We start from the raw sequence: 23,474 nt of genomic DNA on the forward strand, positions 1-23,474 counted from the left end.
CATCTAAGACCATTACAACTGTGCATGCTCAAACAATGGAATGGGGATTATGCAGACTTGTCTCCCCAGATTCAAGTAGACCAGTTAACCAGAGACTCACTCCGCTGGTGGTTGATTCAAGATCACCTGTCTCAGGGAATGAGTTTCCGCAGGCCAGAGTGGGTCATTGTCACGACCGACGCCAGTCTCTTAGGCTGGGGCGCGGTCTGGGACTCCCTGAAAGCTCAGGGTCTATGGTCTCGGGAAGAGTCTCTTCTCCCGATAAACATTTTGGAACTGAGAGTGATATTCAATGCGCTCCTGGCTTGGCCTCAACTAGCGAAGGCCAGATTCATAAGATTTCAGTCGGACAACATGACGACTGTAGCGTACATCAATCATCAGGGGGGAACAAAGAGTTCCTTGGTGATGAGAGAGGTATCCAAGATCATCAAATGGGCGGAGGATCACTCCTGCCACCTATCTGCAATTCACATCCCAGGAGTAGACAACTGGGAGGCGGATTTTTTGAGTCATCAGACTTTCCATCCGGGGGAGTGGGAACTCCACCCGGAGGTCTTTGCCCAGTTAACTCGACTATGGGGCATTCCAGACATGGATCTGATGGCGTCCCGTCAGAACTCCAAGGTTCCTCGCTACGGGTCCAGATCCAGGGATCCCAGGGCGACACTAGTGGATGCATTGGTGGCACCTTGGTCGTTCAACCTAGCTTATGTGTTTCCACCGTTCCCTCTCCTTCCCAGGCTTGTAGCCAGGATCAAACAGGAGAAGGCCTTGGTGATTCTGATAGCTCCTGCGTGGCCACGCAGGACTTGGTATGCAGACCTGGTGAATATGTCATCGGCTCCACCATGGAAGCTACCTTTGAGACAGGATCTTCTAGTACAAGGTCCATTCGAACATCCAAATCTAGTCTCTCTGCAACTGACTGCTTGGAAATTGAACGCTTGATTATATCTAAGCGTGGATTTTCAGATTCAGTTATAGATACTCTGGTCCAAGCCAGAAAACCTGTGACTAGGAAAATTTACCATAAGATATGGAAAAAATATATCTGTTGGTGCGAATCCAAGGGATTCTCTTGGAGTAAAATTAAAATTCCTAGGATACTTTCCTTTCTCCAAGAGGGTTTGGATAAAGGGTTGTGAGCGAGTTCTCTTAAAGGACAGATATCTGCTCAGTCTGTTTTGTTGCACAAACGTCTAGCAGCAGTGCCAGATGTACAGGCGTTTGTACAGGCCTTAGTCAGAATCAAGCCTGTCTACAGACCCATGACTCCTCCATGGAGTCTAAACTTAGTTCTTTCAGTTCTTCAAGGGGTTCCGTTTGAACCTTTACATTCCATAGATATTAAGTTACTATCTTGGAAAGTTCTGTTTTTGGTTGCTATTTCTTCTGCTAGAAGAGTTTCTGAATTGTCTGCTTTGCAGTGTTCTTCACCCTATCTGGTATTCCATACAGATAAGGTTGTTTTACGTACCACACCTGGTTTTCTTCCAAAAGTGGTTTCCAACAGGAATATTAACCAGGAAATAGTTGTTCCTTCTCTGTGTCCGAATCCAGTTTCAAAGAAGGAACGTTTGTTACACAACTTAGATGTGGTCCGTGCTTTAAAATTCTATTTAGAAGCAACAAAGGATTTCAGACAGACATCATCCTTGTTTGTCGTTTATTCTGGTAAGAGGAGAGGGCAGAAAGCTACAGCTACCTCTCTTTCCTTTTGGCTGAAAAGCATCATCCGATTGGCTTATGAGACTGCCGGACGGCAGCCTCCTGAACGAATTACAGCTCACTCTACTAGAGCTGTGGCTTCCACATGGGCCTTCAAGAACGAGGCTTCTGTTGATCAGATCTGTAAGGCAGCGACTTGGTCTTCTCTGCATACTTTTGCCAAATTTTACAAATTCGATACTTATGCTTCTTCGGAGGCTATTTTTGGGAGAAAGGTTTTGCAAGCTGTGGTGCCTTCCATTTAGGTAACCTGACTTGTTCCCTCCCTTCATCCATGTCCTAAAGCTTTGGTATTGGTTCCCACAAGTAAGGATGAAGCCGTGGACCGGACACACCAATGTAGGAGAAAACAGAATTTATGTTTACCCGATAAATTTCTTTCTCCTACGGTGTGTCCGGTCCACGGCCCGCCCTGGCTTTTTAGTCAGGTTGAAAATTTTTTATTTCTGTACACTAGAGTCACCACAGCACCCTATGGTTTCTCCTTTTTCTCCTAACCGTCGGTCGAATGACTGGGGGGCGGAGCCAGAGGGGGGACTATATGGACAGCTTTTGCTGTGTGCTCCCTTTGCCATTTCCTGTAGGGGAAGAGAATTTTCCCACAAGTAAGGATGAAGCCGTGGACCGGACACACCGTAGGAGAAAGAAATTTATCAGGTAAACATAAATTCTGTGTTTTCATCAGGAATTCTAATTATTAATTTGATGGTATGAAAATGTAACGCTTGGTACTTAGTCATAGAAGTTTCTCTGACTCAGTGATTAATACTATGTTGCAGGCTCGTAAATCTGTGTCTAGTAGGATTTATTATCGAGTTTGGAAGATTTACATCTCATGATGCTCTTCTTATGTATTCTCTAGGCATTCTTTTTGAATTCCTAGGATTTTATAGTTTCTTCATAAGGTTTTGTCTGCATGTTCCTTGAAAGGACAAATCTCTGCTTTTTCTGTGTTGTTTCACAGTAAGAATTGCTAAATCTTTCTGATATTCATTGTTTTGTTCAGGCTTTGGTTCGTATCAAGCCTGTCATTTAAGCCAATTTCTCCTCCTTGGAGTCTTATTTTGGTTCTGAAGGCTTTACAGGCTCTTCTGTTTGAGCATATGCTTTCTTTAGACATTAATTACTTTCATGGAAAGTATTGTTCTTTTTTGTCATCTCTTCAGCTAGAACAGTTTTTTGAATGATCTGTTCTTTCTTGTGAATCTCCTTTTTCTGATTTTTCATCAGGATAAGGTGGTTTTTGCTGTCCTCATTTCAATTTTTACCTAAAGTTGTGAATTCTAACAACATTAGTAGAGGAATTATTGTCCCTTCCTTGTGTCCTAATCCTTTCAGACAGACTTCTAGTCTATTTGTTATCTTTTCTGGTTTTAGGAAAGGTCAGAAGGCTTCTGCCTTTTCTTTGGCATCTTGGTTAAAGCTTTTGATTCATCATGCTTATTTGGAGTCGGGTTAATCCCCGCCTCTGAGGATTACGGCTCATTCTACTAGGTCAGTTTCTACTTCCTGGACTTTTAAGAATGAAACTTCTGTTGATCAGATTTGCAAAGCAATGACTTGGTCTTCTTTGCATACTTTTACAAAATTCTACCATTTTGATGTTTTCTCTTCTTCAGAAGCAGTTTTTGGTAGAATAGTACTTCAGGCAGCTGTTTCAGTTTGATTCTTCTGCTTATATTTCAGTTTTTTTTATTATAAAAATTGAAACTTTTGATTTGGGTAGTGGATTGTTTTTTCAGCGGAATTGGCTGTCTTTATTTTATCCCTCCCTCTCTAGTGACTCTTGCGTGGAAGTTCCACATCTTGGGTATCTGCTATCCCATACGTCACTAGCTCATGGACTCTTGCTAATTACATGAAAGAAAACATAATTTATGTAAGAACTTACCTGATAAATTCATTTCTTTCATCTTAGTAAGAGTCCATGAGGCCCACCCTTTTTGTGGTGGTTATGATTTTTTTGTATAAAGTACAATTATTCCAATTCCTTATTTTTGATGCTTTCGCTCCTTTCTTATCACCCCACTTCTTGGCTATTCGTTAAACTGAATTGTGGGTGTGGTGAGGGGTGTATTTATAGGCATTTTAAGGTTTGGGAAACTTTGCCCCTCCTGGTAGGAATGTATATCCCATACGTCACTAGCTCATGGACTCTTGCTAATATGAAAGAAATGAATTTATCAGGTAAGTTCTTACATAAATTATGTTTTTCAGACTGTCAGTTTCATACCTGGGAAATGCTTTTTTTATGAAAATGTATTTCTTACCTGGGGTATAGTCTCTTTTTCAAAATGGCTGTCTTTTAAATTCGCGGGGAAGAATTTTTTGGCATGAAGTTACTTTCGTTGAAGCAAATTCGTCATTTCCGGCGTCTTAGGTGATGGCGAGTCCTTCACAAGGTTGCGTCATCTATGACGCAAGGGTGTCGTTTCCGGACGTTTTTGGCGCCAAAAAATATTTTTCTGTTTGTTGTGCGTCATACTTGGCGCCAAATATTTTCATTATTTAAGAACCCATTCCTATTTGCCTCTTGCCTTTTTTCTATGTCAGAGGGCTATGCTGTTTGCATTTTTTCCCATTCCTGAAACTGCCATATAAGGACATTGATAATTTTGCTTTATATGTTGTTTTTTTTCTTACATTTGCAAGATGTCTCAATCTGATCCTGTCTCAGAAATCACTGTTGGAATTATGCTGCCTGATAACAGTTCTACCAAAGCTAAGTGCATTTGTTGTAAACTTGTGGAGGTTATACCTCCAGCTGTGGTTTGTAATATTTGTCATGATAAACTTTTACATGCAGAGAATGTATCCATCAGTAGTAGTTCATTACCTGTTGCTGTTCCCTCAACATCTAATGCACAAGATATACCTGTAAATTTAAAAGAATTTATTTCTGATTCTATTCAGAAGGCTTTGGCTGCCATTCCACCTTCTAATAAACGTAAAAGGTCTTTTAAAACTTCTCATAAAGTTGATGATATTTCAAATGACCGGCAACATACTTATTTATCCTTCTCTGATGAGGATCTATCTGATTCAGAAGATCCTACCTCAGATATTGACACTGACAAATCTACTTATCTCTTTAAGATGGAGTATATTCGTTCCTTGTTAAAAGAGGTGTTGATTACTTTGGTTATTGGAAACTTTTCATCCGGGGGAGTGGGAGCTCCATCCGGAGGTGTTTGCACAATTGATTCATCAATGGGGCACACCGGAATTGGATCTGATGGCATCTGGTCAGAATGCCAAACTTCCTTGTTATGGGTCCAGAACAAGGGATCCTCAAGCAGTACTGATAGATGCTCTAGCAGTACCTTGGTCGTTCAACCTGGCTTATGTGTTTCCGCCTTTTCCTCTTCTTCCTCGTCTGATTGCCAGAATCAAACAGGAGAGGGCTTTGGTAATCTTGATAGCGCCTGCGTGGCAACGCAGGACTTTATATGCAGACCTGGTGGAGATGTCATCTCTGCCACCGGGGAAATTGCCACTGAGACACAGGACCTTCTCATTCAGGGTCCGTTCCAACATCCAAATCTTATTTCTCTGCAACTGACTGCCTGGAGATTGAACGCTTGATTTTATCTAAGCGTGGATTCTCTGAGTCGGTCATTGATACTTTGATTCAGGCTCGAAAGCCTGTCACTAGGAAAATTTACCATAAGATATGGCGTAAATATCTTTATTGGTGCGAGTCCAAAGGCTACTCATGGAGTAAGATCAGGATTCCTAGGATTTTGTCCTTTCTCCAAGAAGGATTGGAGAAGGGGTTGTCAGCTAGTTCCTTAAAGGGACAGTTTTCTGCTTTGTCAATCTTACTGCACAAGCGTCTGGCAGATGTCCCAGACGTTCAGTCGTTTTGTCAGGCTTTGGTTAGAATTTAGCCTGTGTTTAAACCTGTTGCTCCGCCTTGGAGTTTGAATTTAGTTCTTAATGTTCTTCAAGGGGTTCCGTTTGAACCTATGCATTCCATAGATATTAAACTTCTATCTTGGAAAGTTCTGTTTTTAGTTGCTATCTCTTCTGCTCGAAGAGTTTCGGAGATATCTGCATTACAATGTGACTCGCCTTATCTTATATTTCATTCTGATAAGGTGGTTTTGCATACCAAACCAGGATTCCTTCCTAAGGTTGTTACTAATAAGAATATTAATCAGGAAATTGTTGTTCCTTCTCTGTGTCCTAACCCTTCTTCTCCTAAGGAACGTTTGTAAAGTGCTCTTAAATTCTATTTGCAGGTGACTAAGGATTTTCGCCTGTCTTCTTCCTTCCTTGTTTGTTTGTTTCTTTGGGAGAAGGAGCGTCTATTACACAACTTGGACGTGGTTCGTGCTTTGAAGTTTTACTTGCAAGCGACCAAAGATTTCCGTCAAACATCTTCTCTGTTTGTTGTCTATTCTGGTAGACGTAGAGGTCAAAAGGCTACGGCTACCTCTTTCTTTTTGGCTAAAAAGCATCATCCGTTTGGCATACGAGACTGCTGGACAGCAGCCTCCTGAAAGGATTACAGCTCACTCTACTAGAGCGGTGGCTTCCACATGGGCTTTTAAAAATGATGCTTCTGTTGAACAGATTTGTAAGGCTGCGACTTGGTCTTCTCTTTATGCATTTTCCAAATTTTACAAATTTGATACTTTTGCTTCTTTGGAGGCTATTTTTGGGAGAAAAGTTCTTCAAGCAGTGGTGCTTTCTGTTTAGGCATCTGTCTTGTCCCTTCCGTTCATCTGTGTCCTGTAGCTTTGGTATTGTATCCCACAAGTAAAGGATGAATCCGTGGACTCGTCGTATCTTATAGAAGAAAAGTAAATTTATGCTTACCTGATAAATTAATTTCTTCTATGATACTACGAGTACACGGCCCGCCCTGTCAATTTAAGACAGATTATTTTTTTTTATTTAAAACTTCCGTCACTGCTGCACCTTTTAGTTTCTCCTTTTTTTTCCTATACCTTCGGTCGAATGACTGGGGGGTGAAGTCAAGGGAGGAGCTATATAGACAGCTCTGCTGTGGTGCTCTTTGCCACTTCCTGTTAGCAGGAGGATAATATCCCACAAGTAAAGGATGAATCCGTGGACTTGTCGTATCATAGAAGAAATCAATTTATCAGGTAAGCATAAATTTACTTTTTTTGACTGAACCTCAGGCAACTCTACACCTTGTGTTACTCCTTTTCTCCATTTCCCTTTGGTCGAATGACACCGGTTTGTGGGAAGGGGAGTGATACTTAACAGCTTAGCTGTGGTGCTCTTTGCCTCCTCCTGCTGGCCAGGAGTGATATTCCCAACAGTTATTGAGGACATCGTGGATTCGCCATATCCGGAAATTAATAAATTTATCAGGTAAGCATTCATTTTGTCCCCCCCCCCCATTTTTTTTAATAATGCAGTGGTCATTTATAGTAAATTAAAAGTATCTTCTGTTCAAGGAAAACAGAAATGCACTTATCTGGGTCAGATAGATGCAAAGAGAAGCTGCTGACTGTACTCTTCTTCTTTGAAAATAAACTTGGTCGTCCAAGCAGATATAGAACGTGGCAATCAAACAGTGATCTGGCACAGAGACTGAGCATCCAGTCTTATAATTTTTTCTTGAGGGATGGTGGGGTCTTAGCCATTTTGCAAACTTCAAGAGAGGCACTGTTATATTTCTCTCCTATCCCGGAGGCCAGTGGTGAAGGGTCATGTTGTATAGCCGCTCCCATGTCACTCAAGGTCCAAAAAGGGTTCATTGGAGATTTTTTTAAAGAAGAGACGTTTACACAGCCACAGAGCTCAACCCTCAAGACCTCAACTCAAAACTATTGTTGCTTTGCTGTACAATGCAAGAAGCTGCTTCCGCCAACTGAATCTTTACGATGAGCAATAGCCCAATTGACTAGGCCAAACTAACAGCTTTGTCAGGGCTTCCAAAACCAGCTGATGTCAGATGGAGATTTTCCCGGGAGGGCTATTTCCTGTTGATGTAAGGTAGCATGGATAGCAGCTCTCTCCCAGGCCTCGAGCGTCTCCATTGCGGCAAAGCTTGTTCCACCCACATATAGAAACTCATCCCTGCATAGTTGTAGTTTTGTCTGTTTTTGCCACTTTTAAGTAAATGACTGCTATCTTGAAGATCAAAAAGAGTTGCATAAATAATTCTATTGTGTAAAAGTCATTTTTAAATGTAAATATGATTATTGTAAGAAAGCATAGTGACAGTAGATTCACAAAACTGTTCCCTATTGGTATAATAAAATACATTTATGGTCCTACAGATGGAAATAGTGGTTGGAGATGTCCTGCGTGTCAAAATGTCTCACCTCGAGTTCCTAGTATCTACACCTGCTTTTGTGGTAGGTACTGTATGCAACTCTTCTCATGTCATCTAATCGTTTTTATAAATATATATTTTTTTTTTATCTCGCTGCTTATGTTAATATCATCAAATAGACTAATAGCATCATCAAATAGACACTAGCATAGTAAAATAGTTTGAAATATGTTAAAAAGAAATAGATAAACATTTTATTTTAATATGTTACCTTTCTTTTTTGCATTCATTCTGCCTAAAATAGTTTATACTAGAGGATAGGATTACTTCTGTATTGCATGCATGGCAGAGGGAATTTTGATCTGTGGCTTCACAGTTTAATAATTTTATAATACCTTCTGAGATGCTCTACATAACAACTTGACAGCTCTCTCATAAATGCTTGACATAATGTATTACCAAATGCAGAATTAACACTGTATACCAGACAAGGCGCTTGGAATAAATTCATTTCTCTGCATTGTTAAAATTTTTAGAGAATCTCTTTTTTGGTGCCTGATGCATGAATTGGTAAATGATAGAATGATATGGCAGGAAATAACCATTCATCTTTGATTTTAAGGCAAAGTGAACCACCCTGAATGGAACAGGAATGAAATTCCTCACAGTTGCGGAGAGCTTTGTGGCAAGAAACGCTCAGGCTTCGACTGTCCACACACCTGCAACATGTAAGTTCCTTTTTATTTGTGCATATTGGGCATATGACAGAATCAAATCTACCAGTCCCACCTGTTGATTTGCCATAATTCACAAAGCTAGAAAGTAGAATAACCATTTTTTTTTATCATCTGTAAAAATGAATGTAAACTGAAATTTTTCCTTTAGTATAGAAGCCACAATTTTGTAGTGCTGTGGACCATTGCATTATATTGTCAGTTTTTGCCCAACCCTATAAAATAAAATGACTTATTTAACGTTACTCATTTATTTCTTTCATCAGATGGTGAGAGTTCATGAGTCATCACGCGTGGGAAATTTCCCTCCTGGCCACTAGTGGAGGCAAAATACACCTCAACATTCCAGGGCTTTAAATATCTCCCACTTACCCTGTCATGTATGTTATCTCTTTGATGGAGTGAGGTGAAAGTTGAAGTGCTTATCTACTTGTTGTTGAAAGGGGTTCTCTAACTGATATGAGACCCAATTCATCCTCACAGTGCCCTGTCAGAGGGGTAGACAAGTACAGCCAGGCAGTAAAATATATTTTCTCAGTGGGAAGTGTCACAGGCCTCCCAGGTGAAATGTGGATTTATCCACCAATCCCCTAGGTTGTAGAATGTTGTTACTTGTTTAGATCCTTCACATTGTGGTTGCACTGCCTAGTCTATGGCAAGTATGTTGTTGCAGATGAGAAAAGCACAGTGGACAAAGGTGTTGGTATATCAGTACTTTGCGCATTCATAGCCCACCGGCTTTAGCGCTTTCTGGAGTTAATTTACAGTCTCTTTGCCTGACAGTCTTATATTTCCTGCAGGTTTTTTGACTTTGGCGTTTATTGGTAGCGTAGGCACACTAGCCTTTTTTAGCATGCATTTGTGTTAATACTCTCCGTACCTGTGGAACTGTAATAATCTTAATGTTTTGGGGGACGTTCTCAGGACCAGTGGAGGTGGTAAGATACTCTGATCATATCAGTTTTTCCCCCAAATTGGGGCAAAAATGTATTTAACCCTTTCTTTGCAGTGTTACTTATGTAACCTTTTCTGTTTTGCTAGTTATTGCAGCGCTTATTTGGCAATACTTTATTACTCTGTTACTGTTTTCCCTTTCTGGGGTTTATTCAGTTCTACATTGTGCCATTTCTGTTATTTCTTCCCTTTTGGGAGTTAAATGTGTGCTTCTTACTGCTTATTTGCTACTGTCTATCTCTGATACTTAAACTATTTCCTCCTCTTTATTATGGAGTAAACTAGTGCTGCTCAGCCCTCTGGTCCATTAGCTGATCCTTTAGATGGGAGATCCTCTGAAAATTTAACTGTTACCAGCTTCTACTTGCTTTTTAAGGATTTTAAGGTGTGTGTCCCTGCTCATCTATTTACCTTATGTGCTGACCTTATTTCTAACCCTAAACAGAGTTTTGGTGCACTGCCTTCTTTCCTTCTTAATACAGGGAGAGTCCACTGCTGCATTCATTACTTGTGGGGAAATACTGAACCTGGCCACCAGGAGGAGGCAAAGACACCCCAGCCAAAGACTTAAATACCTCCCCCACTTCCCTCATCCCCCAGTCATTTTTTGCCTTCCGTCACAGGAGGTTGGCAGAGAAGTGTCAGAAGTTTTCGGGCTCATAGGCTGATACGGAACATACAGGTTATTTATTTTTATTATATTTGAGAGCTGTACAGTTTTTAAGCTGGTGCACTTTTTCCTTAGCAGGGACGGTCCTGCATGACGCACCAGGTGACCGGGAATAGTCACGTTTTTTTGTTTTTTTCCTATTTCCTATTCCTGACCAGGTGTCTGCAGCAAGGAGCAATTTTCTCTGTCTGGGTCAAAGGAGGTGGTGAGTGCCCCACCCATTTGGGGGGTATAAGGTGCCAGTTTTTTTTTTTATATCTATAGACGAATTATAGAGGATTCTGATAATATAGAGGGTGATCCCTCTAATACTGCATTTGATACCTATGTATATTGTGAGGAGGCTCGGGTAGTCCAGCCCTCTCAATTATGTTCTGTATGCTGCAACAGGGTGTTCTCATCAACCAATGTTGAGATGTCAGAGATCACTGAGCCGTCCGCCTCTGAGGATTCCTTGTTCCGTGAGGTGTGTTCCCTAGAATCTTCTGTTCCTACACATGCAGTTTCCCCGGGTACCGCTGCTCCTTCTCCTGAAGAGGCCTTTTTTCCACCAGAGGTTATTGCGCAGTTCCGCATGGCCATCTCTACGGCTTAAGCGATTTTGCCTCTTCCTGCTACGTGCAAGCGAAGGGTTAATCCATGCACTCCTGCCCAGGGTCCGTCGTGTAAATTGACGATTGCATCTGATCAGTCATCTGGGAATGCGGTTCCCTCGGAGGCTTCAGAGGTAGGACCTCCAGGGTTAGAGTCTGTTGATTTGATTCCTCTGACTGAAGAGGATTTAGCATTTAGATTTAGAATGGCATGCCTGCGCTTGCTTTCGAGAGAAGTTTTGACGATGTTAGAGACTCCTAGTACTGATCCGTCGAATCTCTGTCCTCTAAATCAGATAGCGATCTTGATTAGACAAGTGAGGAAGGATGGAGTTCCAATTCCTTTATCATCTACATATTTTATATTTAGAATCCCAGTTCAGAGCTCTACAGGGGAGTTTGTGTTGTAGGACAGGCAGGACCTTTTTTCTTGCACATTCCTTCTTGGCTATCACTTTTTGTGCGCTTGCCTATTTTCTTTTATATCCAGTTACGATAGTTTTTTTAGGTTTAAGGTTCTATCTTGAATGGGCATTTGATTCTGGTTCATATCGGTTCCAGGGGTCCTAGAGACCAGAGCTAGGCTACGCGTCCTGCCTTTCTGGGCAGTTTTTCTCATTTTGACTCGGCAGAGAGAGGGAAGTTTTTTTCAGTTTTCTTTTGGAGTACCTTTGCAGTGTGAGAATATTTTCATTACACTGTTTGGTTCAGGGTCCATTTTAGGGAGGGGTCTCCCGTCCTATTTGGATTCTAGGGTACTCAAGCAGAGCTTAATTTTCTTCTTCCTTTTGGGGAGAATATAAGTTCTCTCTTCTGGGTTTTGTTTAGAAGCTCTGCAGGATCACTGTCGAGAAGGATATCTTTCCTTTTTTCTTCCTCTGGGGGTATTATCCGTTTCTTTTAGATTGTCTCTCTCAGTAATCTCATTCTGATCCTAAGTTTTCTGTTGGGGATCTGGGGTTTATTGGACAGTGACCTGATTACATTAACAGATAGTTCCTGTGGCTTGACGATGCTGTTTGACTTACCATAGTATTGTCTGATAGAAGACTTTTAGGGACTTTTTCGGTCTTCATCGATCCTCAGAGATGGATCTAGGCCAGAGTTTTCTCTGGTGAAGCGCCAGGTTGGATCCCTGGATATTAATTTAGCCTTCCTAGCCAGGTAGACTTTACCTTAAGGTTAGCCCCTTCAGGTCATGCCTTTTAGACCTGCTTCAGTCCATCGCTAGCTCGGTGTTGGGGGGTGATGACTTATCTTGGGGTCTGTTTTGGACTTCATCCCTTTTGCCAGGTCTCATCTTATCCGAAGTTCGGTGTAGGTTGAGGCAGTGTAGTGGAGATGTTTTGAATCTGTCTTTGCAGATTTTCATGGACTACTGGTTGAGAGAATAGTTCTCTCATGTCTTTCTCAAGACCTCCTTATCCTGTGGGACATTTTTCTTATCTCCAGGGGCAGTTTAGACTTTGGTCGCAGCCCGTCAGGTTGGTGAGGGCATGCCTAAAGGGGTCAGGATCTCCGGAGGTTTTCCTCCCATTGATATTTTGGATCTTCAGGGAAATCTTTTCTGCTCTAAGGTTCTAGTCTACTGGGTTCTTCCCAGTGTAGGGATCTAGTCGCTCTTACTTTTGCTGGCTTGGATCTCCTCCTGAGATTGAGAGTCTCCTTAGCGTTGGGGAGTAGCATCTCGAGTTTGGTGGTGGGCAGAGGCCCACTGTGGCTCGACGTCAGTAACCCTCTTTAGAACGGATATTATCTAGAGATATCTTTTTATTATCTGAATTGCAACTGGAAGGGGAAGCCGAAGGAGAATCTTTGGGCGTCCGTCTTTATTACAGTGTAACCAATATGGGTCGTTGTTCAAGAAGAGCTAATGCTTACATTAGCAGTGCCTTGGAGGTTCATTACCTTTTTCCCTTTTTCTGCCATATCACTCTTGCCTTGAGTGGTGGCTCGAATCTAGCAGGGGTAGGCGTCAGTGATTCTGACTGCTCCGTTGAGGCCGCATAAATCGTGGTTTTCCAATTTTGTGGTTTGGTCTCCATGAAGTTTGTCCTTGTTGCAGGGATCTGCTGGAACAAGGCCTTTTTTTTTTCTTTTTCCTCGAATCTTTGTTCTCTGCAGTGGGTTGAGAGATGTCTCTTAGTCTTAGCTGAAAAAACTGTTTTTCTGAGAGGTTATGGTTCTCTCCTTAAAGCGCGTAGCTGGTCCTTTGTCATCTATCTCAGGTGTGGAGGACCCCTTCGGCTGGGAAGTACGTGGTTTGTCCTGGCACTCTATTGGGCCTGCCAGGACTCGTTCTTTCCTCCATGATGATCTGGAGAAGGGCATCTTAGCTAAGTTCCCTGTTAGGACAGTTTTGGCCCTCTCTGATTTCGTTTTTTTGTACGGCTCCAGAGGTTCGTTAAGTTTCTGGACGTACAGTTTTTTACTAGAACTTTGACTGGTCAGGCAGGTGTGTAGTTCGGATGCTCCTTCTTGGGGTTTGGACTTTACTCTTATAGTCTTGCATCGGGGTACCTTTGTACCTATGCATGATGTTGTCTCTAGGTTGTTATCTTAGAGTCCTTCTACGTCTTTTCTTACTTCTGCAAGCAGAAGTCCCTGAGTTCCGACCTTGCATTGCGTCCCTCCTTTTTGGGTGTTCTACGATAATAGGCTGTTCTGTGGACTTAATTAGAATTTCTCCTAAGGTTGTGTCATTTCGCATTTTAAGCTGAAGTTTTAGGTACATTTTTATCTCCTATTCCTTCTTCGCGAAGAAACGTTTTCTACTTGATATGGAGTCGTGCCTTAAGGATCTATTTTCAGGCTATGTAGGAATAGACCATTTTCTCTGTTTATTATCTATCTGAGAAACGTAAGTGTCCGGGGACTCTTAGTCTTCCTTATCTTTTTAGTTGAGGCGTATCTTCCACTTGGGTCATGACTCAGCGGACCGCTGGCCTTCTCGGAGGTTTACAGCTCAGTCTTTTCAAGCGGTGGCGTCCTCTAGGGCCGCTAAGATGAGGCCTCTAGGGTTCTTTTTGGTGGGTGGACTATTTGGCCTTCCTTACATTTCTTTCAAAATTTTATTGAGTTTTTTTTTGCTTCGGTGAAGTAGCCTTTGGGAGAAAGGGTTTGCAGGCTGTGGTGCCCTCAGACAGGGGCTGCCTCTCTTTTTGCCCTCCCGTTAGTATTCAGTGTCCTCTGTAGCTTGGGTATAATTTTCCCACAAGTAATGAATGCAGCTGTGGACTCTCCCTGTATTAAGAAGGTTACATAAATTATGCTTGCCAGATAATTTCCTTTTCTTGTGTACAGGGAGGCATTGGGCGGCCCTAAATTTTAACTTGTTCTTCTGGCACCTTTTTCACCCTGATATTTCTCCTACTGTTCCTTGTTCCCTCTGCAGAATGACTGGGGAATGAGGGAAGTGGGGGAGGTATTTAAGCCTTTGGCTGGTGTGTCTTTGCCTCTACTAGTGGCCAGGTTCAGTATTTCCCACAAGTAATGAATGCAGCTGTGGACTCTCCTTGTACAGAAGGAAATTAAATTATCTGGTAAGTACGAGTGTTCAAGGGTTTCTGCCTTATCAAGGCTGCTCCCATGAGGGTTTTTCTGAAATTAAAGAATATATTCACTCTGCTATTAAAAGGACATAAAACACAAACATTTTTGTGTGTGATTCAGATAGAGAATACAATTTTAAAAAAAGTTTCCAATTTACTTTTATCATTACATTTGCTTTGCTCTTATGTTATTCTTTGTTAAAGAGATATCTAGACAGGAAATAGTGCTGCCATCTAGTGCTCTTGCTAATGTATAACATTGTTGCAAAACTCCTGCCATATAGTACTGCAGACACGTGCACACTCCTCAACTTCGCTTTCTGCTTTTCAACAAAGGATAAAAAGGAAACAAAGAAAATTTGATAATATAAGTAAGTTGGAAAGTTGTTTAAAATTTGCATCTTCTATTTGAATCATGAAAGCCCCAAGGCCGGAGATGTAGCGTTTAGCTACGTCATCGCAGAAAATGCAGCATGTCTTCACAAAGAATGGAGTAGTGCCAGTTAAAATAAATTTATGCCTGCACTTTTCTTTTCTACTGGTAGGTGTCACTGTTTCGTTCTATCTTTATGTAAGTATTTACTGCATTCCTATCTCCACTTTCCTCCCCCTTTTCTTTCCTAAGATATGGTGAGTCCACAACGTCATCATTTCTTTCTTATGACACGGTGAGTCCACAGGATCATCAATTACTGTTTGGAATATCACTCCTGGCTAGCAGGAGGAGACGAAGAGCACCACAGCAAAGCTGTTGAGTATCACTTCCCTTCCCCCAAACCCCAGTCATTCTCTTTGCCTTCAGTGCAAGGAGGAGGTGATATTATAGGTGTCCTGTATAAGATTATTCTATCAAGATATTTTTTGTTTTGTTTTGAAGCCAGGGCTTGCTTGCTCTGATCTTCCCTATCTACTGGGTTTAGCTGTATTCCACGTTAGTCTCTTCAGTAGGGCTGTGGTAGCTTTTAAGCAGTCAGGAACTTGTGGGGTGGGCATCACTGTGTTTCCTGACAAGTTGCTGCCCTCTCATATAAAAAAAAAAGAGTAGGCTTACTTTGTTCTTCTCCATCCATAGGTATCTGTGAGGAGTGGCTTCCTCTCATACCGGTGATATGTCCTTCTGGTCGGACAGAGGTGCAGGTAAGTGCCAATTTTGAAATGTTCCACTGCACTATATATGGGGTAAGTTATCCTGAGTTCAGGATACTTTAGACAGGGACAGGGCTTTGCTGTGTTACAGTGGTTGAGAGTTTAAATAAAAACGAAAGTAAACAGTTTTTTATTCTGGTGGCTCAGGTTTTTCCTAGGCAAATCAATTAAATGTTTTGGAGGTGGCACATTTTAATATAGAGAGCAGGGATTTTTTACGCCATTACGTGATGTCACTGGGGCGGAGTTCTCAGACTTCAGAGCGCTCTAGTTTCGAGCTCTTTTCTTCCGGTCTCCATTATTGTCATTATACACGCAGGGAAATGGCGTGCTGGGTCCGGAGTTCAGTCCTCTTCAGTTCGAGGGGCAGATAGGCACCCCAGCTTAACGCTGAGGTGTAGAAGGGCCAGACGTTTCACTGTTTTATAAAAAAATTCTGTTTATTACAAATTTTGTTAAGTGGTTTTTTTTTTTGCATTGCGGTTGAAAACCGATCCTTGCTGTTTTTAAAATTTAAAGCAACAGTTCTTGAATTCTTGAAATAAGAGTATAAAAAAGTTTTTTTTATTATTTCTGTGCAAAGATGGAAGTTCAGTCTACGCCTGAAATAGAGTGCAAGATTTGTTGTAGTGCCCATGTTGAACCTCCTTTGCCTTTTTGTGGTTCTTGCATTGAAAGAACCATAATGTATAAGGACAGGCTTTTTGTTACTGAGCCACCAATCTCTCAGGAGGATTCTGTTCAGGCAGTGCCACAGTCTCCTCCTCAACTACCCCATGTTCCTTTACCGTCTCAAGCAGTGCCCTGTGGTTCCTTGCAGACTCTTGATGGAGTTTTTTTGAAGGCAGAGATTGCTGCCCAGGTGTCCTCTGCGGTATCTGACTGGCTAACTGCCATTCCTTTGCTACACAGCAAACGTAAGAGGAAATCTAGACAATCAGATAGTAAGGTTTCTGATCCTGTTGAGGCTAACCAGGTTGCTCTTTCCCATAAGTCGGAAGATGAGGATACTTCGGTAGCCTCTGAGGGTGAAATTACAGATTCAGATAGTATAAGTCCTGATGCTCAAGTGGTTTCCTTCAGATTTAAGCTTGAACAGCTCAGTGTGTTACTTAAGGAGGTTTTGGCTACCATGGATGACTCCGATGTGCCTGTCGCGGTCAATCCTAAGAAATTTAGTAAATTAAATAGATATTTTGATGTCCCCTCTCCTGGAGAGGTGTTTCCAGTTCCAGACTGTGCCATGGAAATTATCATCTAGGAATGGGAGAGACCAGGGATTCCCTTCTCTCCCTCCCCTGTCTTTAAGAAGACAGTTCCAAAAGTGGAAGGAGTGATTTCCATATTGATAAAGCGAACTACTATCCCTATTGAAGACAGTTGTTCGTTCAAAGATCCTATGGATAAGAAGCTGGAAGCTTTTTTTTAAAGAAAATGTATGTTCATCAAGGGTTACAATGGCAACCAGCAGTGTGCATTGCCACAGTAACCAGTGCTGCGGCCTATTGGTTCGACGTGCTGTCTGAGTCTCTTGAAGTGGAGACTCCCTTGGAGGAAATTCAGGATAGGATTAAGGCTCTTAAGTTAGCTAACTCCTTTATCACAGATGCCTCCTTACAAGTAATTAAGTTGGGGGCCAAGATTTCTGGTTTTGCAATCTTAGCGCATAGAGCGTTATGGCTTAAGTCTTGGTCTGCTGATGTTTCTTCCAAATCCAAGCTCTTAGCAATTGATTACAAGGGTATGACCTTGTTTGGTCCGGCCTTAGCGGAAATTATTTCCGATATCATGGATGGTAAAAGTTTTTTTCTGCCTTAGGACAAGAAGAACAAGTTTAAGGGACACCAGGCTAATTTTCGTTCCTTTCGTAACTTCAGAGGGAAGTCTTTCCCAGCTCCTGCCAAACAAGAACAACCCAAAGCCTCTTGGAAGCCTAGTCAGTCCGAAACAAGGTGAAGCAATCCAAGAAGCACGCAGCTGAATCCAAGTCAGCATGAAGGGGTTTCCCCTGATCCGGGACCGGATCAGGTAGGGGGCAGACTCTCTCTGTTCTCACAAGCTTGGGAAAGAGATTTTCCAGACCCGTGGGCAGTGAATATAGTTTCCCAGGGGTACAAGTTAGTTCAAGACCTTCCCCTCCAGGGGCAGGTTCCACCTCTCAAGATTATCTGTAGACCAAACAAAGAAAGAGACGTTCTTGAAATGTGTTCAGGACCTTTCTCTCTCAGGAGTGATAGCGCCTGTTCCAATGCAGGAACAGGGGTTAGGGTTCTACTCAAACCTGTTTGTGGTTCCCAAAAAAGAGGGAACTTTCAGGCCCATTCTAGATCTAAAATTACTAAACAAGTTCCTCAGAGTGCCGTCTTTCAAGATGGAGACTATCCGCTCCATTCTGCCCCTGATTCAAAAGGGTCAATTCATGACTACCATAGATCTGAAGGATGCGTACCTGCATGTTCCCATTCACAGGGATCATCACAAATTTCTGAGGTTTGCCTATCTAGACAAACACTTTCAGTTTTTAGCGCTTTTCTCAAAGGTCCTGGGAGCTATATTGGCAGTATTTTGGTCTTCGGACATTGCAGTGATGCCTTATCTGGACTACATTCTGGTTCAGGGGCCATCTTTTCAACTAGCAGAATCTCATACAAAGATGTTGCTGGCGTTCCTTCATTCCCACGGTTGGAAGATCAGTCTGGGGAAAAGTTCCCTGGTTCTGACTTCAAGAGTGACCTTCTTAGGAACCATTATAGATTCTATAGCTATGAAGATTTTTCTGATGACGGTCAGAAGAGCCAAGATTCTGTCGGCTAGTCTGTCTCCCTACAGTCAACTACCATCAGTAGCCCAATGCATGGAAGTAATCGGGTTGATAGTGGTTTCCATGGACATAGTTCCGTTTGCTCGGTTCCATTTGAGACCACTGCAGCTATGCATGCTCGCTCAGTGGAACAGGGATTATACAGATCTATCTAAGAGAATAGTTCTGGATCAAACAACAAAGGACTCCCTTCCGTGGTGGCTGTCACAAGAACATCTGTTCCAGGGTACGTTTTTTCAGAGACCCTCTTGGGTAATTGTGACCCCGTATGCCAGCCTATTGAGCTGGGGTGCAGTCTGGAACTCCTTGAAGGCGCAGGGACTAAAGTCTCGGGAGGAATCTGCTCTCCCCATAAACATTCTGGAGTTGAGAGCGATCTTCAATGCCTTTATGGTTTGGCCTCAGCTGGCCTTTGCCCAGTTTATCAGATTCCAGACGTCCAACGGACCGTCAGTGGCTTACATCAACCACCAATGGTGAACTCGGAGTTCCTTAGCCATTAAGGAGGTGGCATGGATCATCCAGTGGGCGGAGGCTCACAATTGCTGTCTTTCTGCCATCCACATCCCAGGAGTGGACAATTGGGAAGCAGATTTTCTGAGCAGACAGACTTTCCATCCCGGGGAGTGGGAACTCCATCCGGAAGTGTTCTCCAGGTTAACAACCAAATGGGGGTTACCAGAATTGGATCTGATGGCGTCTCGTCAGAACACAAAGCTTCCAAAGTACGGTTCGAGATTGAGAGATCCTCAAGCCTTTCTGATAGATGCTCTGGCAGTTCCTTGGAACTTTAGTTGGGCATATCTGTTTCCTCCATTTGCTTTCCTTCTGCGAGTCATCGCTCAGATCAAGCAGGAGAGAGCATCAGTGATTCTAATAGCTCCTGCATGGCCTCGCAGGATCTGGTATGCAGATCTAGTAGAGATGTCGTCCCTACCTCCGTGGAGACTACCTCTCAGGAAGAACCTAATGCTTCAGGGGCCCTTCCTTCATCCGAATTTCGTTTCTCTGAAGCTGACTGCTTGGAGATTGAATGCTTGATTTTAGCTAAGCGTGGGTTTTCAAAATTGGTCATAGAGACCATGATTCAGACTCGTAAGCCTGTCACCAGGAATATTTACCATAAGATATGGCGTAAATATCTTTATTGGTGTGCGTCTAAAGGGTATTCTTGGAGTATGGTCAGGATTCCAAGGATCTTGTCTTTTCTCCAGGAAGGCCTTGAGAAGGGGTTATCTGTCGGTACCCTCAAGGGTCAGATTTCGGCTCTTTCCATTCTGCTACACAAACGCCTGGCGGACGTGCCGGATGTACAATCTTTTTGTCAGGCCCTGGTCAGCATCAGGCCTGTGTTTAAATTAGTTGCTCCACCATGGAGTCTTAACCTTGTTCTTAAAGTTTTACAACAGACTCAGTTTGAGCCTATTCATTCCATAGATATTATGTTATTATCTTGGAAGATTTTGTTTCTTACTGCTATCTCTTCTGCTCTGAGAGTTTCTGAACTCTCTCAGCTTTGCAGTGTGATTCTCCTTATCTCATATTTTATGCTGATATAGCAGCTCTCCGTACGAAGTTTGGTTTTCTTCCTAAGGTTGTTTTGAATAGGAATATTAATCTGGAAATTGTTGTTCCTTCTCTCCATCCTAATCCTTCTTCTCATAAAGAACGTTTATTACACACCTTAGACGTTGTGCGTGCTCTTAAGTACTATTTACAGACTACATAGGACTTTTGTCAGTCTTCTGCACTGTTTGCTTTTCTGGAAAATGTAAAGGCCAGAAAACTATGGCTACTTCTCTTTCTCTTTGGTTGAGAAGTATTATTCGTATGGCTTATGAGACTGCTGGATGGCAGCCTCCTGAGAGAATTACTGCTCATTCCACCAGGGCGGTATCTTCTTCTTGGGCCTTCAAGAATGTTGAACAGATCTGTAAGGCTGTGACTTGGTCTTCTTTGCACACTTTTTCTAAATTCTATAAATTTGATACTTTTGCTTTGGCTGGGGCTTGTTTTGGGAGAAAGGTTCTGCAGGCAGTGGTGCCTTCTGTTTAGATTTCCTGCCTTGCCCTCCCTAATCATCTGTGTCCTCTAGCTTGGGTATTGATTCCCAACAGTAATTGATGATCCTGTGGACTCACCTTGTCATAAGAAAGAAAACAAAATTTATGCTTACTTGATAAATTTCTTTCTTTCTTGACACAGTGAGTCCACGGCCCTCCCTGTTTTTTCAGACAGTAATGTTTATGTTAACCTCAGGTACGTCTGCACCTTGTGTTACTTCGTTTCTCTCCTTTTCCTTCGGTCGAATGACTTGGGTTTGTGGGAAGGGAAGTGATACTTAACAGCTTTGCTGTGGTGCTCTTTGCCTCCTCCTGCTGGCCAGGAGTGTTATTCCCAACAGTAATTGATGATACCGTGGACTCACCATGTCAAGAAAGAAATACATTTATCAGGTAAGCATAAATTTAGTTTTACTGTAGGGAATATCACTCCTGGCCAGCAGGAGGAGGCAAAGAGCAATACAGCAGAGCTGTTAAGTATCACTTCCCTTCCCTTCCCACAAACCTTAGTCATTCTCTTTGCCTTGGTGCATGGAGAAGGTGAAGTTTTGGTGTCTGAAGAAAATTTGATTTATTTCACTACAAGCAAGATTTTAGAAAGCCAGAGTAGGTATACTCTGTTCTTTCCCTTTTTCAAGGATTGGGTCTGGCCATAGTCCACGTTAATCCCTTCGGTAGGGTGGTGGCGGCATTAAAGCAGTTAGAAAAACGCAGTGAAGCCCACTTCACAAGTTCCTGACATGTTGCTGCCCTAAGTATAGAAAGCCTGAGTAGGTTTACTGTTTTTTTTCTCTTTCTACAGGTCTCTGTGAGGAGTGGCCTTCTCTCACACCGGGTAGGCTGTCCTCCTGCCGGACGGCTAGATGCAGGTAAATGCTGTTTATCTTCCAGGTGGGGAGATTTGCACTGAAAGGGTTAAAAGAAGGCCATCTGCAGTATTCTTGTGACTAAATCCTAAATAGAGGATTAACTTAAAGGGACACTGAACCCATTTTTTTTTATTTCATGATTCAGATAGAGCATGCAAATTTAAGCAATTTTCTAATTTACTCCTAATATCAATTTTTCTTCGTTCTCTTGCTTTCTTTATTTGAAAAAGAAGACATCTAAGCTATTTTTTTGGTTCTGGACCATGAAAAGCACTTGTTTATTGGTGGGTGAATTTATCCACCAATCAGCAAGAACAACACAGTGTGTTCACCAAAAATGGTCCGGCATCTAAACTTACATTCCTGCATTTCAAATAAAGATACCAAGAGAATGAAGAAAATTTGATAAGAGTAAATTAGAAAGTTGCTTAAAATTGCATGCTCTATCTGATTCACGAAAGAAACAATTTGGTTTCAGTGTCCCTTTAAGGCAGGGTGCAGGCACTTGTTGTATGTGATTGAGACAAGGGGTTAATCTCTTTATTATTGGATTTAACCTGTGGCTCCGTATTTTTGGGTGTTTTATTGTGTGAAAATGCACTTATGAGTACTGAGGGCATATTTGTTTTTCTATGTGGGTCACCTTTCTTAAAGGGACACTCAAGTCAAAATTAAACTTTCATTATTCAGATAGAGCATGCAATTTTAAACAACATTCCAATTTACTTCCATTAAAAAAAGTGAACATTCCTTTTTATATTTAAACTTTTTTGAGTCACTAGCTCCTACTGAACATGTGCAAGAATTCACAGAATAAGTGTATATGCATTTGTGATTAGCTGATGGCAGTCGCATGGTATGTGTATGCATTTTTGATTGGCTGATGGCTGTCACATGGTACAGGGGGAGTGGAAATAGACAGACATAACTTTTAAAATTGTCAGAAGCATCTACTACTCATTTGAAGTTCAGACTAAGTGCTATTGCATTGTCTTGTTATATTGCATTTGTTGATTATGCAAATCTACTGTGTTGACTGGTCCTTTAATAGTTTATTTGACAGAGCCATTACTGGCTAGGTGGCTACGTGGTTGAGAACCAGAACCTCAGCACTGCCCAACAAAATATCTAAAACGCTACGGAGCATTAGGGGCTCAAGTGTCTAACAGCCAGACAGAAACTAAAGTTTTGAGGGCTGATTGTGAGGTGTACATTTCTCCCTCCTAGCTGGAATATCGCTACGGAGCAGTTTTTAGCTTATCGTCAGAGTTTAGATAATTTCTGTGACAATGTTAGCTTCCATCCTGTCAGCTTGAGCGAGCGTTTTTACTTGATGGCGCAGTTTCGGCTCATCCGATCATGTGACCGACTCTTCCGCTTTGTATTTTACTCGGAGCAGTGTCGGATACGATAGCAACTTTTCTTGAGGGGATTAGTGACTCGCTGAAAGTGTTTGAGAACTGTGCGGTTTTTATTGTTTGAGTCAGCAGACACCTCAGTTGAGTTCGGAGGTGTTGTGAACATAGATTTCTATGATGCATGCTAACAGTAAACACAGTGAAAACACAGTAAAACACAGTAAAGCACAATGAAACACGCAAACAGTGAAACAAAGTGAAATACGCTAAGCTTCAATTGCAATCTTTTGGCCGTTGACTGTTATGATATTTAAAGTGACAGTACAGGTCACTTTTAATTATTAGATGGGAAGCGAATCTTCATGGTTGTAGAAATACTTAATTTGATCACCAAACAGGACTCTGGCAATTGTCTTCTCTCTCTATGCAATTTTGTACCTCATGTTTGCAAATAAACAATATATTTTTATTTCAAATGAGCCTTATGGCTCTCAGGATGATGCTGTTCAGGCAATGCCACAGCTTTCTCCTCAAACGTCCCAAGCCACTACGGCATCACAAACAGTGCCCTGCAGTTCCTCTCATTCTCCTGGCGGAGCTTTTTTGCCTGCAGAAATTGCTGCCCAGATATCTTTGCGGTATCTGCTGCATTATCTGCCTTTCCTATGCTAAAAGGGAAAACGCAAGAGAAAAGTGTGTGATTCAGATAGTAAGGTTTCTGCTCCACT

The 23,474-nt window shown here is 42.1% G+C and overlaps 1 protein-coding gene across 1 annotated transcript in view; it reads left to right on the forward strand.

Annotated features, from left to right (window-relative positions):
- Positions 1–23,474, forward strand: part of NFX1 (nuclear transcription factor, X-box binding 1) — a 588,547-nt gene that overhangs the window by 292,088 nt on the left and 272,985 nt on the right. The window contains exons 4-5 of the mRNA XM_053714588.1: positions 7,992–8,069; positions 8,610–8,715. Coding sequence (XP_053570563.1) covers positions 7,992–8,069; positions 8,610–8,715 — 184 coding nt within the window. The remainder of the gene's footprint in view (positions 1–7,991; positions 8,070–8,609; positions 8,716–23,474) is intronic.

This window comes from Bombina bombina, chromosome 5, assembly GCF_027579735.1.
Source record: "Bombina bombina isolate aBomBom1 chromosome 5, aBomBom1.pri, whole genome shotgun sequence".
Classification (NCBI taxonomy): domain Eukaryota; kingdom Metazoa; phylum Chordata; class Amphibia; order Anura; family Bombinatoridae; genus Bombina; species Bombina bombina.